The sequence below is a fragment of the Callionymus lyra genome, chromosome 11, assembly GCF_982586985.1.
Source record: "Callionymus lyra chromosome 11, fCalLyr1.hap1.1, whole genome shotgun sequence".
Taxonomy (NCBI): Eukaryota; Metazoa; Chordata; class Actinopteri; order Syngnathiformes; family Callionymidae; genus Callionymus; species Callionymus lyra.
In genome coordinates this window covers 21,632,960-21,648,629 of record NC_141828.1, presented here as the reverse complement: position 1 = coordinate 21,648,629, position 15,670 = coordinate 21,632,960, and the positions used below count along the sequence as shown (strand labels likewise).

Here is a 15,670-nt window from a genome sequence, read left to right as displayed (position 1 = left end):
TAACCAGCCTCTCTGCGGTGAAAAGCAAACTCTAAACAATAAAGAAAAAAAAAGTACTTAATGACTAATCAGATGTCCTGCGACGTGACAGCCCTTATTCACACATTCCTGGGGCTCCGTGAATGGACACCCTCAACCCTGCATGTCATACGCTTTCATTCATAAAGAGGAAAACACGAGAGGGGGAAGCGAGGTGCACAGAAAAGAAAGAGGATGAGTAACCCAGGGGACATGATTTTCTTTGTGTGGCGCTCAGCTTATGGGGCCAAATGCCAGCAGGCTTACCTCCACGCTGTCTGTGTCCGTGTCCCTCTTCCCTCCACACACAGTAATTAGGAGGATCTTAATTGAGAGGGGGTTTATTAGTGTCTGTGGAAGGCTTTAAACGTCATTTTAATTAACCGGGATTCAGCAGACAGCCTGTGTGGCGGTGTCACCCCTTTTATAAGATCCTTGTTTGGGCACAACAGGAAAACAGGGGCTTTAAAAGGAAGGCTTTGCCGGCGAGAGAGTCTAGACCCGCGGTCACAGTCAGAATGGATAGTCCTGACCCTTCGCTCGCTGTCGTGATGATGGTCATTACCTGAGAAAGGAATTCCTCATTCTTTGCACCCATGTAGGGCGCCCCCTAAAACTTTGGGTGAAATATTTGGAGCCGGAAAAATAATTGGCTCTTCATGCAGTTTATTAAATCCTGCTTGATTAAACAGAGCCCGTAGAGTTACGCTCACTAAAACATGCTAACATTAGATTAGTGGTATGTATTTGGAAGAATCTGGCGATACGATGCATACAGCGATACAGGGGCAACATCACAATATATTGTAGTATTGTCAAGTACTTGACTTTGGTGTTGCAGAATTTACAGACCACATGACTCTTGGCAAAAATCAGAACTGTTTTTATTTGATTTGAAACCAAAAATGTCCAACTATCAGCTTTCAAAGTTGCCTGAGTCGACTGTATCCTCTTGTCCTCAGTCATTGCGGGATTTTAATGTTCCTTTGGATGCTGAGGACCTAATGACTGCTGTCATCTAGTGGCTGGAAGTTTAATTGCAACCCAAAAATGAACACAGCGTAAATATTTGCAGGTAAATCGTCTGAGTCTGGTTCTGCTTGAGGTTTCTGCCTTCTAAAATGAAGTTTTTCCTTGTAACAGTCAAACTATGATTACTCAATGTTGTTCTGCATACAGGCTTACTTGAACTTTTAAGTGTCTTGAGTTACAAAACGATTGAAAATTGTAAATTAAAAAAAATAATATATTATTTTATATTTCATAAACATTATTGAACTATTCACTTTGGTAACACATAAAAGAATTTGCAAGAAATACATTAAAATATATATATATTATAACAATGCAGTGCTTTCAAACATCTATACAATATCGTGGAAAAGAATATAGATAATATGATGTTTTAAGGTGAGTACGTTCACAACAGCACACTTGTTACCCAATCAGTGGAGGTGGTCTCAGCGTCGCTTTAAAGGAGGTTGAAATGCTGGGTTTGGGGCGGAGAGTGTTGACTGCTTGACCCCGAAAGCAAGACACTCAGGGCTAAGTTTCCCGCCCGAATTTCTTCATACAGCGAGTCCCTTGGACGTGGAGATTTCTTGGATTGATGACACACGGGGACAAACCTTGTTGTTTGACCAATTAAAAAAGAGTGGGTGTGGTTATTGTTTGCAGTGGGCGGGGCTTACAGTCATTTTCTAATGTAAATATTTCAATTAAGAGTTTTGTGAGTAAGTAAGTAATTTATAGACAGGGTAGAAATAGACTTCACAACAAAACCACCAATGAGCAAAAATAACATCAAAGCTCAACTCATTTTTACCAGAAAACATCTTGATGACCCTCTTTTGGGAAAATACTCGATAAAGAAAAAACTTTTTTGGAAGGCATGTGTCCCATTACATCCTTCAAAATACAAGAAAATCACAAACGGTAAAATATGATCACAAACTTTTCATTTCATTTTTTAGCACTAAGAATGGCTAAGCTAGTTTGTAGGTTTCGCTGACAGTCCCTTCATTGCATAGACCAGGTAGGTCTGGATTAAAATTTGCCTTTAATAATAAAAACATTCTTTTTTTTAACTTGTTTTGGTGTTTTATTGTGTTAGCGTTGATTTATTATTTAAATTGTTTGATCATCTAAAAAGGGGCAAACACTTTAGCACCACTGCTTGTACATAGTGTTTTTCATTTGTTCGTAAGTTAATGGAATGAGCTGCTTGGCAGAGGTATGCGCTCTCGCTATCCCTCTCTCTCTCTCTCTTGTTTAAATTTAAGTTGGTATTATATAAATGGTACGTCCTTGAGATAAAAACAGTTAAAATAAATGTTTTTTAAATAGTTTACAGGTTCATTTCTTAAACAAATTTGACAAAAACAAGCTTGACAAAACAAAAACAGATTTCAGACAGTAACAATCATTCTCCTATAAAAACCCCAGTATCACCAACAACATGCACCTATAAATATGAGGTCGTATATTAAAAACTCAAATTTCCCTTTCATGCTAACTTTGGTTTAATTATTCAGCTATAATTTGTTAAATAAAATGATGCTAAAAGCAAGTTATTAAATGTAAAAAGACTCCAAGTGTAGTTCAGAAAAATACTTTTTTTGTTCATTTAAACATGACCAAACTCACGAGCTCTCGTAAAAAATCCAATGTATTGTTTGTGTCTCATAATCCTCTGACGCGCAGGCATGATTGAAACAAATGACAGAGCTCGCGCTAAAAGAAGAGACACAGCCCCCCAGAAGTCTGACAGCCATTTCCACGACAGATGTTTCTACAGAGGGGCGTCTTCTCTCCGCTGAGCAGTCTCACACATGAGAGACCCCCAAAAGCTTCTGAGAAACGTCCAGAAAAACCAACATGTAAATTTGAAAACCGCCACATCTATGCACCAGCAGCTTCTCCTCCGTCGTGAGGAAACTGTTGTTTTTGAAATTTTTTGCAAGAGGCTCGGTCTTCCGACGGCGGAGGAAGAGGAGCGGCCTTCGATTCGAGAGGACGACAGCAGACAACATCGTTAGGTGGTATCACGAAAAAGATGAGCTCGTATTGATCTGAGTTGTGGGAAAAGGCTGCACTATTGACAGGAAGACAGAATGCGTCTGAGGGGCCATGTTTCATACGTTCGGCCCGTTCACTCCATCATCGTGAGCGGCTGTTTTTTTCTGGGCTGTATATAATAACACGTGTGCTCTTTATTTCCCTCAGATCAATGGTAATGCGAGGGAGGCAACACACAAGATGGATGCCGCAGGCGGGTTAACCTATCGACTGCTGTACGTTGGACATGAAGAGTGAGACCCGAACATCGCCAGGTGGAGGTAGAAATGGTTAATAAGACAGTTCGAGGCTACATCCTGGGTATATGAATGAGCCTCCTTTGCTTAAATTTACTATTTATGTTAATAGTTATGCACAAAAAAATGTAATGATCAGCTGTTTTCGCTCCTGAAAATTGAGCAACAGGTTCCCACAGCGGGCGCCAGATCGTCTTATCTTGCAGACTCGGTACTGGTCAGCTCTCCTTTAGGTTTTTCTGTTCTATCCCGGATATAAGAATGAGCTCCATTTACTCATACAGTACGTATTATTTATGTCATAGCTACGCACAGAAGTTTTCACAAAAAATAAAAGAATCTTGAATAGTTATATAATGTGTATATAAAATAAAATAATATATTATTTTGTACAATCAACATTCAATTTAATTCAATTGTATTGTAACTAAAGACACTTACAAATTAAGTAAGCCTGTATGCAGAACAACAATGAGGAATCACAGTTTGACAGTTGATAGATAGATATGGATGTATGGATGGACAGATAGATAGATAAGGCAAAACGTCCTTTTAGAAGGCAGAAACCTCAAGCAGAACCAGACAATTAACATGCAAATATTCACGCTGTGTTCATTTTGGTGTTGCAATTAAACTTACAGCCTCTAGATGGCAGCTATCATTACATCCTCAGCTTCCAAAGGAACATTGAAATCCCACAATGACTGAGAACAAGAGGATACAGTTTGCGGAATCAGGCGCCAGATTGTCTTATCTTGCAGACTCGGTACTGGTCAGCTCTCCTTTAGGTTTTTCTGTTCTATCCCGGATATAAGAATGAACTCCATTTACTCATACGTATGATTTATGTCATAGCTACGCACAAAGTTTTCACAAAAAATAAAAGAATCTTGAATAGTTAAATAATGTGTATATAAAATAAAATAATATATTATTTTGTACAATCAACATTCAATTTAATTCAATTGTATTGTAACTAAAGACACTTACAAATTAAGTAAGCCTGTATGCAGAACAACAATGAGGAATCACAGTTTGACAGTTGATAGATAGATATGGATGGATGGATGGACAGATAGATAGATAAGGCAAAACTTCCTTTTAGAAGGCAGAAACCTCAAGCAGAACCAGACAATTAACATGCAAATATTCACGCTGTGTTCATTTTGGTGTTGCAATTAAACTTACAGCCTCTAGATGGCAGCTATCATTACATCCTCAGCTTCCAAAGGAACATTGAAATCCCACAATGACTGAGAACAAGAGGATACAGTTTCCGGAATCGGGCGCCAGATTGTCTTATCTTGCAGACTCGGTACTGGTCAGCTCTCCTTTAGGTTTTTCTGTTCTATCCCGGATATAAGAATGAGCTCCATTTACTCATACGTATGATTTATGTCATAGCTACGCACAAAGTTTTCACAAAAAATAAAAGAATCTTGAATAGTTAAATAATGTGTATATAAAATAAAATAATATATTATTTTGTACAATCAACATTCAATTTAATTCAATTGTATTGTAACTAAAGACACTTACAAATTAAGTAAGCCTGTATGCAGAACAACAATGAGGAATCACAGTTTGACAGTTGATAGATAGATATGGATGGATGGATGGACAGATAGATAGATAAGGCAAAACTTCCTTTTAGAAGGCAGAAACCTCAAGCAGAACCAGACAATTAACATGCAAATATTCACGCTGTGTTCATTTTGGTGTTGCAATTAAACTTACAGCCTCTAGATGGCAGCTATCATTACATCCTCAGCTTCCAAAGGAACATTGAAATCCCACAATGACTGAGAACAAGAGGATACAGTTTCCGGAATCGGGCGCCAGATTGTCTTATCTTGCAGACTCGGTACTGGTCAGCTCTCCTTTAGGTTTTTCTGTTCTATCCCGGATATAAGAATGAGCTCCATTTACTCATACGTATGATTTATGTCATAGCTACGCACAAAGTTTTCACAAAAAATAAAAGAATCTTGAATAGTTAAATAATGTGTATATAAAATAAAATAATATATTATTTTGTACAATCAACATTCAATTTAATTCAATTGTATTGTAACTAAAGACACTTACAAATTAAGTAAGCCTGTATGCAGAACAACAATGAGGAATCACAGTTTGACAGTTGATAGATAGATATGGATGGATGGATGGACAGATAGATAGATAAGGCAAAACTTCCTTTTAGAAGGCAGAAACCTCAAGCAGAACCAGACAATTAACATGCAAATATTCACGCTGTGTTCATTTTGGTGTTGCAATTAAACTTACAGCCTCTAGATGGCAGCTATAATTACATCCTCAGCTTCCAAAGGAACATTGAAATCCCACAATGACTGAGAACAAGAGGATACAGTTTCCGGAATCGGGCGCCAGATTGTCTTATCTTGCAGACTCGGTACTGGTCAGCTCTCCTTTAGGTTTTTCTGTTCTGTCCAGGATATAAGAATGAGCTCCATTTACTCATATGTATGATTTATGTTCATAATTATGCACAAAGTAAAATAAGGCAACAGGTTCCCACAGCGGGCGCCAGATTATCGTATCTTGCAGACTCTGTACTGGTCAATTGGTTTTTACCACCACAATGATATGTGATATATTACAAACTTAAATATTAAAACTTTATATGACATTCATTAATTTACTCTGAGGTCAAACGGAAATCTGTAACATTACTGGAATTGTTTCTGTTCTGTGTCAGTGATGTTGAAAAGCTTCCACAGTTGATGAAGTGGAAAAAAGTGGGGGTCCAATCTGAGCTCTGACATCATCCCAAGAGTCATTCAGAGTTTGAAGTATACAGCGTTTATATCTTTACCAGGTTTGACACTAAATAGAGATCAAACAGACAAAGAAAATAAATCAATATCTAATAATAACATAATATATATTCTTTATTTTGATTCACGTTTGATTTGATTTTCATTTAAAATGTATTTTCTTCTTGAATAATCCGGTTTATATCCTCACAGGCCAAATGAAATAATGTAATGAGGAAACCGGAGTGTCAAAAGGTACGACAGTTTGTATGTTCGGGGAGAGTTGTGTGTGTTTATTCCAGGAACTCCAGTTTCCTCCCACAGTCCAAAAACATCAGAGGTTGATTGGGAACTTGGGGTAAATTGTCCATAGGTATGAGTGTGTGTGTGAATGGTTGTCTGTCTTTGTGTGCCCTGCAACAGACTGGCACCCTGTCCAGGGTGTCCTCCGCCTCTCACCCTTAGAATCTGGGATAGGCTGCAGCCCCCCCGCGACCTCCATAGGGGATGAAACGGTAAAGAAAATGAATGAATTAAATGAAACAATTTTTCATCAGAATAGTGTTTATAGCTACAGTAAAAAAAAATAAAAAAAAACATGAAACAAACAAAAGCGAAAACATGAGTTAAATTAAAAAATAAAAATTGGAAAGATTGTGAATAAGACATTGATTTCTCTGATTTATTAAATGTTTTTTTATTTTAATTGATGTATTCTACTTTTCTGATAATGATTCCATATCATTTATAAAAGAAAATGTGTTCAAATAAATCACTTAAATAGTATAAAATGTGAGAAAATTGTTTATCCTTTTTATCAAAGACAACTTCATCTTCCTCCTGACAAAACACTTAATAGCCCTTGTTGTCGTCGTCAGAGTCGCCTAATGTTCCCGGACTCTCAAGTAAGAGTCGATTAAATGGTGGTGAAGTTTGCAGAGCTCGCCCACATGACAGGCCCGACCCAGGTCACCCGACCCTCGATGTCATCCTCGTCTCCCCCTCGAGTCTTTGAAATGTAGAATTTAATTAAGAAAGGCAACATTGAATCACAAATGTCATTAAGAGTTTGTCAACGCTTCTCTAAACCAGTTCAGGAAGAAAACAAAGCAGCGTGGAGCTGATCAGTGACTCTGATTAAAAGAGGGGGTGATGAATGTGAAGGAGACCTTCTGTTGTTTCATATAAAGTTGAACATTAATTAAAAAGCACTGTGCTTGATTTCACCCCAGAAATGCACCTTTTGTCATCATTTAGAACGGATAAGATTAGTCGTTTCACATTTTCAACAAAGTCACTTTCTCAAAATGATGTGCAGATATTATCTCTGCTGCATAAGTTATCCGAGTGAAAGTATCGAAGCAATCTCTGCTATTCTATTGTGGCGTCCATAAAGAAAATACAATCAAATCCAAATATGAACTCACTCTTGCTGAACTGCAAATCCAACTTTAATAGAATAATATTGTTCCAACAGAGAGCTCTGGCTGTTATTGTCTAAAGTTGAGTGAAAGGGTAATTAATTTGGCAGTAAATCATTCTATATTTTGGTGACTCTGATGAGAATTGTGGTTTGTCTTTTTGTCCCCACAGTCGAACGCCCGTTCTTCTTTTGTCAGCGCAAAAAATGGAAATGTGTGCCAGCAGTACAATATTCACATTATGTGCCCTCCATTGACATTGTTGCGGGACATGCTTGATCGTCCACGGGGGCGCAGAGGAATAAAAGCATGTGAGAGGATCATGTTTGAGGAGTAATGCATGCTGGTACTTTTCTTAAAAACGTCTCATAAATACGAGAGTGCTGCTCTGCTGCTGATCATGAGTGTAACGTTGTTCACACAAAGAAGCAGAGAATCTATATATATTATTTGACTCATAAATCTTCACATTCACACACTTTTATTACTGCTACACATGTAAACATGACAATAATAATGTAGTGGAAAATGAGCCCTAAGTACTTGAAGAGTTAACTTCATTTATCATAAATATTAGGAATGTATGCCCATGAAATTGAATAATTTGTCATTTTCCAAGTATAAATGTGCTTTTTGTATGTATATAAGCACATTAGTCTTGACAATAAATTATACTTGTGGCTCCCCCTGTAAAAAAAATCCACATATTTTAAATATTCTTATTTATTTTATGAGGGAGATTTTTTCCAACAGTAAATTGAATCTTTTCATAAATGGTCAATTAACCTTAAAACATTTGTCGAATTCCTCTCGGGTTTATAAGATAAAATGTGACAATAAATCAAAAAAGGCGCGCGCAAATAAATCAAGTCTACATTTTCGACTCTGAAATATGTCCACGAGTGTCAATATTAACTCAATGCCTCCCTCTTGTGGCAACATATTGTTATAGCAATAATAACATAGGATGTATGTTTCTTTTTGAACATGGTTCTTGATAATCCAGATCAATAAAGAGAAAATAGATAAAAAGTTAAAATATGTTTGGTAATATTGATCTTTCACTCAAATACACAGTCATTGATCTTAAACGTCCAATTGCTTTTAACACATTTGCTCCAGTCGGATTGTTCCAGATTAATAGTTGACATTTTTAATAGCAGCCTGTATTCATATGATCGAAACAAGAAGTATAGTAAGTACTTTATTTAACGTTGAATATCAACATGCACTGTAGTACTTGTTTTGTAGCATTATATTAGTATTGAGTTCATTCATCCTTTGACCAAAGCTGTTGTGGGCCACAAATAATAAGCCTTGAGTTCGATGCAAAGTTTTCATTTATTTTTCTGTATTATTTACAGAGATCCTCTGTCTCTGTAGCTGTACTCTCTCTCTCTCCCTCCCTCTCTCTCTCACTCTCCTCTGTACCACAGTCATCCGGTCTGGCCATGACCTCAGAGTTGAAACAGAGTTCAGCCAACTCGAGGATTGTTCTTCTTTTTTTATCGGAGGGGTGTACCATATATCCTGATGAAATACCTGGGGCTGACAAGAGATACTGCCACGGGAGAAGGAAACAATCGGGCGGGCATTAAAGATTTACTGCTACACATCTGTGATAATACCGACATGGGCGAGCAGGATCTGATGACATCACTGATGTTGAGTCAGATAACAACTTCATCATCAACTATGTATAGATCAGACTGGTGGGTCCAGATGAAGGCAGAGAGACTTTGACGTTATCCTGGAGCTGGAGAACAATGTTCTACTTTCACTTTTCAATGAGTGATGGTACCTTCATTCAAATCCATTCATTAAATAAAACCTTTCATGTTTAATTATTGCGTTACTTGAAGTGTTTTAATGATAATTCTGATTGCTTCCGATGGTGCTTTTACTTTTACTACCTTATTATTTGTTCCACTCACCCTCATGTCGACCAAGGGTTGGCATTATTTTCATTAATCTGTTCCTTTTTTGAGTTATAGACAAAATTGTTTGTTCATTTTAATTTAGCGACTTCAGTTGTCTTCGTCTTCATCTTCATCCAAAAAGACACTTAAAAACATCCAAATTCCTCTATACTGGTCTGTAACGTCCATCTTGTATTGAAGCCTCGACATTTGTTTGGAAGAAAAAAATAAAATAAATCTATATTTTAAGTTTGTTTACAAGCGAAAACTCCTGCTAGAAGTTTATCCTCATTGAAATACATATTCAACTTTCAGTGGGCAAGATTTACGCTGATGGCCTGGTATCTTCCTCTAAAAATCAGCTTAATATATAGTGTTGTTTACATTTTTCTGAACAATTCCTAATGTTGAGGCTTCAATACAAGATGGACGTTACAGACGAGCAGTATGGAGGTATTTGGATGTTTTTAAGTGTGTTTTTGGACGAAGACAACTGAACTCCAGTCGCTACATTAAAATGAACATACATTTTTGTCTATAACTCTAAAGAAGGACAAATTACTCTTGTTAGGGTTCACCGTCCAAACCCTGTCCAGAATGTCTTTGGCAGCACCAGAGGACCAGAGAGCCAGGATGCAGCGATTCAGAAGAAATTTGCGAGGACATTAAACGATAGAAATGTAGGCCAGGAGAAGAAACTCGATTTTAATTGTGTCTTCATGGTTAACCTTTGTTCACACAGGCAAAGAACATGTTCATGTATGGTATGTGTTGTAATGGTGTTGTAGACAGGATGCGTGCCTGGTGCTTACCAATGCAGACCTGTATCTGTTAGAATTGACCATGAGACTAACTAAAGGTTGGAGCCTCACAGCTGCACAAGATTTTCCCAAACCCTTTCCATTTAAAAAATAATCCCAACCCTTAGTCGTCATGAGGGTGAGTAGAAAACAAGTGAACTTTCAGTTTGGGGTGAACCATCACACTGTACCAGCAAGTGTTATTGTCGGAAGTGACGTAGGCGTGTTTAAAACGTGCGGGAGCAGAGGTAAACCGTGACCGAGGCTGCTCACCACAGCTCCTCCGTAAAGCTCATCCTGTGAATAATACAACCCTTATGTCCTCCTAACTTAGGTACGTGTTTAAACTCTATATTTTTCACCTCTGTCGTTCTTATGTTTTATTGATGATTAGCCGCTAGCTGTTAGCAGAAGCTAACGGACGCCCACTATAATATCAGTAAATGTTCAGTTGTATCTGCTGGAGATAGTGTGAGAACATACGTGTAGAATGTACGTGTAAGCGATTATTTAAAATATGTACGTGGTGACAGACAAGTATTACTTCTTGGCTATGACGTTATTTACGATGGGTTAGTGTTCATCCGATCAGTGTTGATGCTACCGTTTGATAGCATACACTAGCTATTTTGTTTTGTTGACAGAGCATCACTTACATTATTGTGATACAATTGTATAAAGCATGTTGCAGGGTCATCATAGAAATGCTAAACAAACAGAAAAAAAGTCTCCAGAATGTGTTTGATACGTAAGTGGTTTGGTAAGCAGTCATGTAACACTTCTCATTCTCTGCTATATTTGGATGACAACTGTTCAGGATGTTTCTTTAACAGACTCCCACGTCCTCCTCAGAGCTTCTCATTTCTGCGCCGCCGGGAGAAGAGATGGACCTCCACAAGATCATCCACACTGCCTTGCATGAGTTCATCCAGGCGTACATCCCTGATGCAGATTTAAGGTAAGAATAGCACTTGCTTGTGCACTTATACTTTTGAATGTGGCTCTAAAATGTAGTGTCTAAAGATGAATTGATTTCTATGAACCAGTTTTATCCGACGGGTCTTGTAAAGACGATTTCAGTGATGTAACTATCATTTCCCTGTGATCGATATTAAGACCGTTATGGATTGTTGTGAACTGATTTCTGGTCCACCTTGATACAACGTCAGTACAATTTCGCTATTCTTCATAAACTACAACATGTCTTGTACTTCATCATGCATTGGTTTAGAGTGGTGACGAAAACCAATACTAGTACACGTGCCTGTAAAATGTTTTATGTTGCAGCACACTCGATGATGTCATTCTCTCGTACATCACCGGAGTGCTGGAAGATCTTGGCTCACAGCAGAGTGTGGAGGAGAACTTTGATGTGGAAGTTTTCGCAGAGATGTTGGAGGCTTATATTCCTGGCTTTGCCGAAATCGACAGGTAAAAAGACACTTGTTGCAACATGATTTTATACAAAATTCAGTTGTCACTTATTTTCCACTCACCCTCATGTCGACTAAGGGTTGGGATTATTTTCAGAGTAATATGTTCCTTTTAAAAGTTGTAGACAAAAATGTTAGTTTTTTTAATGTAGTGACTGGAGCTCAGTTTCCTTTATCTGTGTCTAAAAAAAAAAAATGCTTAAAAACATCCCATGATAGTGGATATGAGGGCAAATAGAAAATGAATGATTTGTGAATTTTGGGTGTCGGTAGGTCAACTAAAATAATGTTATGGGTTTGATAAGAGGACATATGAAGTATTTATTTATATGTTTTCAAATAAAACACAGGTGATCAGTGACTACATTGAAATATGGATAACATCTTTAGAGTGCCTTATTCAATTATATTAATTATACATTTGAGTAACAACAAAAATCATTTAAAAATTGTTTTTAATTATTTATGAAATAAACCGGCTGCATGGATAACAATTGGATCAATATCACGGGTACAGTCGAGATAAAAGCTTTTCCAATGATTTACTTCTCCCTCCAGTCTTTGTTTTTGAGAATACATTAGTAAAAAACATTTTTTAGTGATGTACTGGAGAGAAATGTTTTGTTTTTTACAGCGTCAAGGTTTGTGAGATGATGTTCAGCCTAGCGTCCAAATTGGCGAGTGCTCGCTCCTCAGGTACAGTCTCAAGATTTCTTTTGGTTTGTTCACATCAAAGGCAACATTGACCGTGCTTTACTGTTCGTCTTAGTTGGTGTAACCCCCCAAAGAATATATTTTCAATAACATTGTTGCACTTTATTTAGGCGAGGAGGAAAACTGTGAGCCGAAAACAAATGACAGTTTATTTAAACTCTCTGCAACACTGAGCAGCACAGCGTCACTTGAAAGAGAGCTGCAATGTCTTCAAAGGCCGACAGAGGGCGCGACTGCCAAGGTAACGGGATGGTGTTGTTTGTCCATTCTTTATTGTGGAAGTCTTGATTTTTTTATTTTTTTTTTAGAATCCCTTATTAGTCCCGCGAGGGGAAATTCAGTAGAAGTGGTTTAAAACTCTATATGTGTGTTTTGAATTACATTTAGTGAAGTAAAGTGTGGCAACATTAGAAACTTGGACTTCCTTTCTTAGATCACAGTGTCAGAGTGGGAAAGTCAGGAGCAGCACCTGCTGGAGATGTTTCCTAAATGCAGTCTCTCCGAGGCTCGCAGTGCTCTGTCTATCGCTAAAGGCGACATGGAGGAAGCCGTGCGGCTCATCTTCGAGGGCGACGTGCAACTGAGCCCAACTCCTCTCGAGGTGAGTCTCTCCATTCACGGTAGACTATATCTCTCTTCATTTCAACGACTGGCTGAGGGACCAATGATGGTGTTACCATGGCAACAAAGAGTCTCTGACCATAACTGTAAATTTGTTTTCGCTTCAGGTGAACAACGGGAAGAGCATCCCATCACTAGCGGACGAGAAACTGAAGGAGAGCATCCTTGAGAAGTAAGACTTGATCCTCTGAGGAGAGAAGTCTTGATACTTTCTGCTTCTCATATCATAGTTTTATCTCTGTAGGTACATGCTGGTCGACAATGAAGAAGACAAGAAGACGCACCGGCCGGTTGCTCCTAGAGATGTAAGTCTGTTCACGGAATCTTAACGGCTTCATGTATGGATTTGTGAACGTGTGCAAAATGCTATGAGTGTCAGCCATGAAAACATACCTGAGATGATTCCTGCTTGAAATATAAACAAAATAACTTAGCTGCAGGTTTATTTCCAAAGTAAATCATTTCTAAGTAATTACCATTTGTTTTTCATCATGACATATGCACACTAGAGAGTAAAACATTATTTAATTAGTTATTATATGAGAACTCCATCATGGAAAAACAACAAAATAACCAGAAGAATTGCAGTGTAAATGCTGACGCTGAATCTGTAAAATGAAGTGCTTCAAAGTATTTAGTTAAGATTAGGAATAGGAGTCAAATTAGTCAAAAAGTTGAAAGGATGGCAATAATGAAATAAAAGAGATGTAAAAAGTTGAAAAAAAAAAGAAAGTTTAGAGGGGAAAAAGAAAAAGAAGCTAGAAGAGATGTAATATTGGTAATTGAAGAAATAGTAGTAGTAGTAGTATTTTAAGAAGTATTAATTGAAGAAGTAGTGGTAGTAGTATTACTTGAAGAAGTAGTACTAGTAGTAGAAGTATTAATTGAACAAGTAGTAGTATTTGAATAAGAATTGGTAGTAGTAATTGAATAGTATTTGCCGTATTAGTATTTAAAGAAGAAGTAGTAGTAGTAGTAATTGAAGTAGCAGTAGTAGTATTTGAAGAAGTAGTAATACTTATATGAGAAGTAGTAGTAGTAATTGAATACTATTTGCAGTATTAGTATTTAAAGAAGTAGTAGTAATTGAAGTAGCAGTAGTAGTATTTGAAGAAGTAGTAATTGAATACTATTTGCAGTATTAGTATTTAAAGAAGTAGTAGTAGTAGTAATTGAAGAAGTCGTAGTAGTAATTGAAGTAGCAGTAGGAGTATGACAAGAGCTAGCATCTTCAGTTCTGATCAGGATGTAGAATTTGGTTTATATACAATAAATAACAAAGGACTCTGGGTTCTGAAGTTGAACCCTGAGGAGTCCAACATTTAAATATTCCGCTGCTAATGGAAAACAAACATGATATTTGAATATGCGTTTCCACAGGCTCCCAAAAAGCTGGTTCGTTACCATGGCAACCAGGTTGTGACGACAAAAGGAGAGCGGTACCAACTGGTAAAGAAGGACGAGGCGGACGACATGAAAAAGACTTACGTCAACCTCAAGCCCGCGCGGAAATACAGGTTCCATTGATGCCGAGCGGATACGAGTCTCTATACATTATTTAATTGTTTTCTTTTGGGCCTTATTCTGATGGACAGTCAACACCTCGCAGGACGTTACTGTTTCTGAGACCATCGCCTGCCTTTGTTGAAACTGTGATTCCGTTCTTTCTCAGTGGAGGTTTAGGATTCTAGTGGTGGGATTGTTGTGACTCGTGTTTGTGTAGCTGCTTCTTCTGAATATCTCAGCGGGTCTGACATTGCACTGATAGTCATTTTTGTTTTGTAAATATGACCTTGTATAACTATATTTTTCCTGGATCTGAATATGATGTATGAGCTGTGACCTTGGTGCTGTAGACTGTCCTTTAGATACACTTGATGTAAATATTGATGCCGTTTAAATACAGTAGAGAAACCGCTTATTACTCCCGTGTAAATCACGACGTACTAGAGAAACTTGAAGTGTCGTTCTGCTATTTTTCACAACCTATATTTTCATAAAAAACACTCCAAATTTAAATGATAAATTATTGAAAAGTGGGTTACATTTCATCTGATTATGTCAAGTTTTAACCAAAAAAGAAGGTGATACTGTGTTCTAGATTTAAGCATCAAGATTTGTGGTGGTTTTTAGCTTTGGTGACTTTTTTTTTGCTGTTTTTTAGTGACTGGAATCTTTTTACATTTCAAGTTGTTTCCTTCACCGCGTGAGTCGCTTTGTTTTCTATCAAGAAATGTGTTTTCCTGGTTATTAACTTTTTTCTGTTTGATCCTGATTGGAGAAGACAGTTATGCAGTGTTTATTAAAAACACATTTTTTATAGATTATCTACTGTTGTTTTGTTGGTGCCACTGAGCATGCACACACACACACACACACACAGACACACTAGCGCAACTATATATTGTTTCTTTACTAGGCATTTTGTGTTTGTAGGGTGTATATTAGGGGTGTAGGAAAATGTTGATGTAATGATATACCGCAATATTTTACTGATACTGTTTCAATATTAAAAAAATATATACATATAGTTAGCAGCATTCGTCATTTCGGAAATGACTAAGAAAAATAAAAGATACACCCTTGTTTTTTAAACAAGTTAACATGTAGTTCATGAACTTGAAGAAAACAAGCTGCATATTTTGAAATAAAA

At 37.3% G+C, this 15,670-nt stretch overlaps 1 protein-coding gene across 2 annotated transcripts; it reads left to right on the top strand.

Annotated features, from left to right (window-relative positions):
* Positions 1–10,466: 10,466 nt before the first annotated feature.
* cuedc2 (CUE domain containing 2) lies at positions 10,467–15,344 on the top strand. Of its 2 annotated transcripts, none has more exons than XM_087802628.1 (9): positions 10,467–10,583; positions 11,083–11,207; positions 11,537–11,680; positions 12,317–12,378; positions 12,507–12,637; positions 12,830–12,997; positions 13,125–13,189; positions 13,262–13,322; positions 14,398–15,344. In XM_087802628.1, the coding sequence occupies exons 2-9, from the start codon at positions 11,134–11,136 to the stop codon at positions 14,542–14,544; spliced, it is 852 nt and encodes a 283-aa protein (XP_087658754.1). In that variant the 5' UTR covers positions 10,467–10,583; positions 11,083–11,133; the 3' UTR covers positions 14,545–15,344. The 2 variants fall into 2 exon arrangements, with proteins under 2 accessions (XP_087658754.1, XP_087658755.1); XM_087802629.1 differs by having other exon boundaries at positions 10,490–10,583; positions 11,102–11,207.
* The last annotated feature ends 326 nt before the right edge of the window (positions 15,345–15,670 follow it).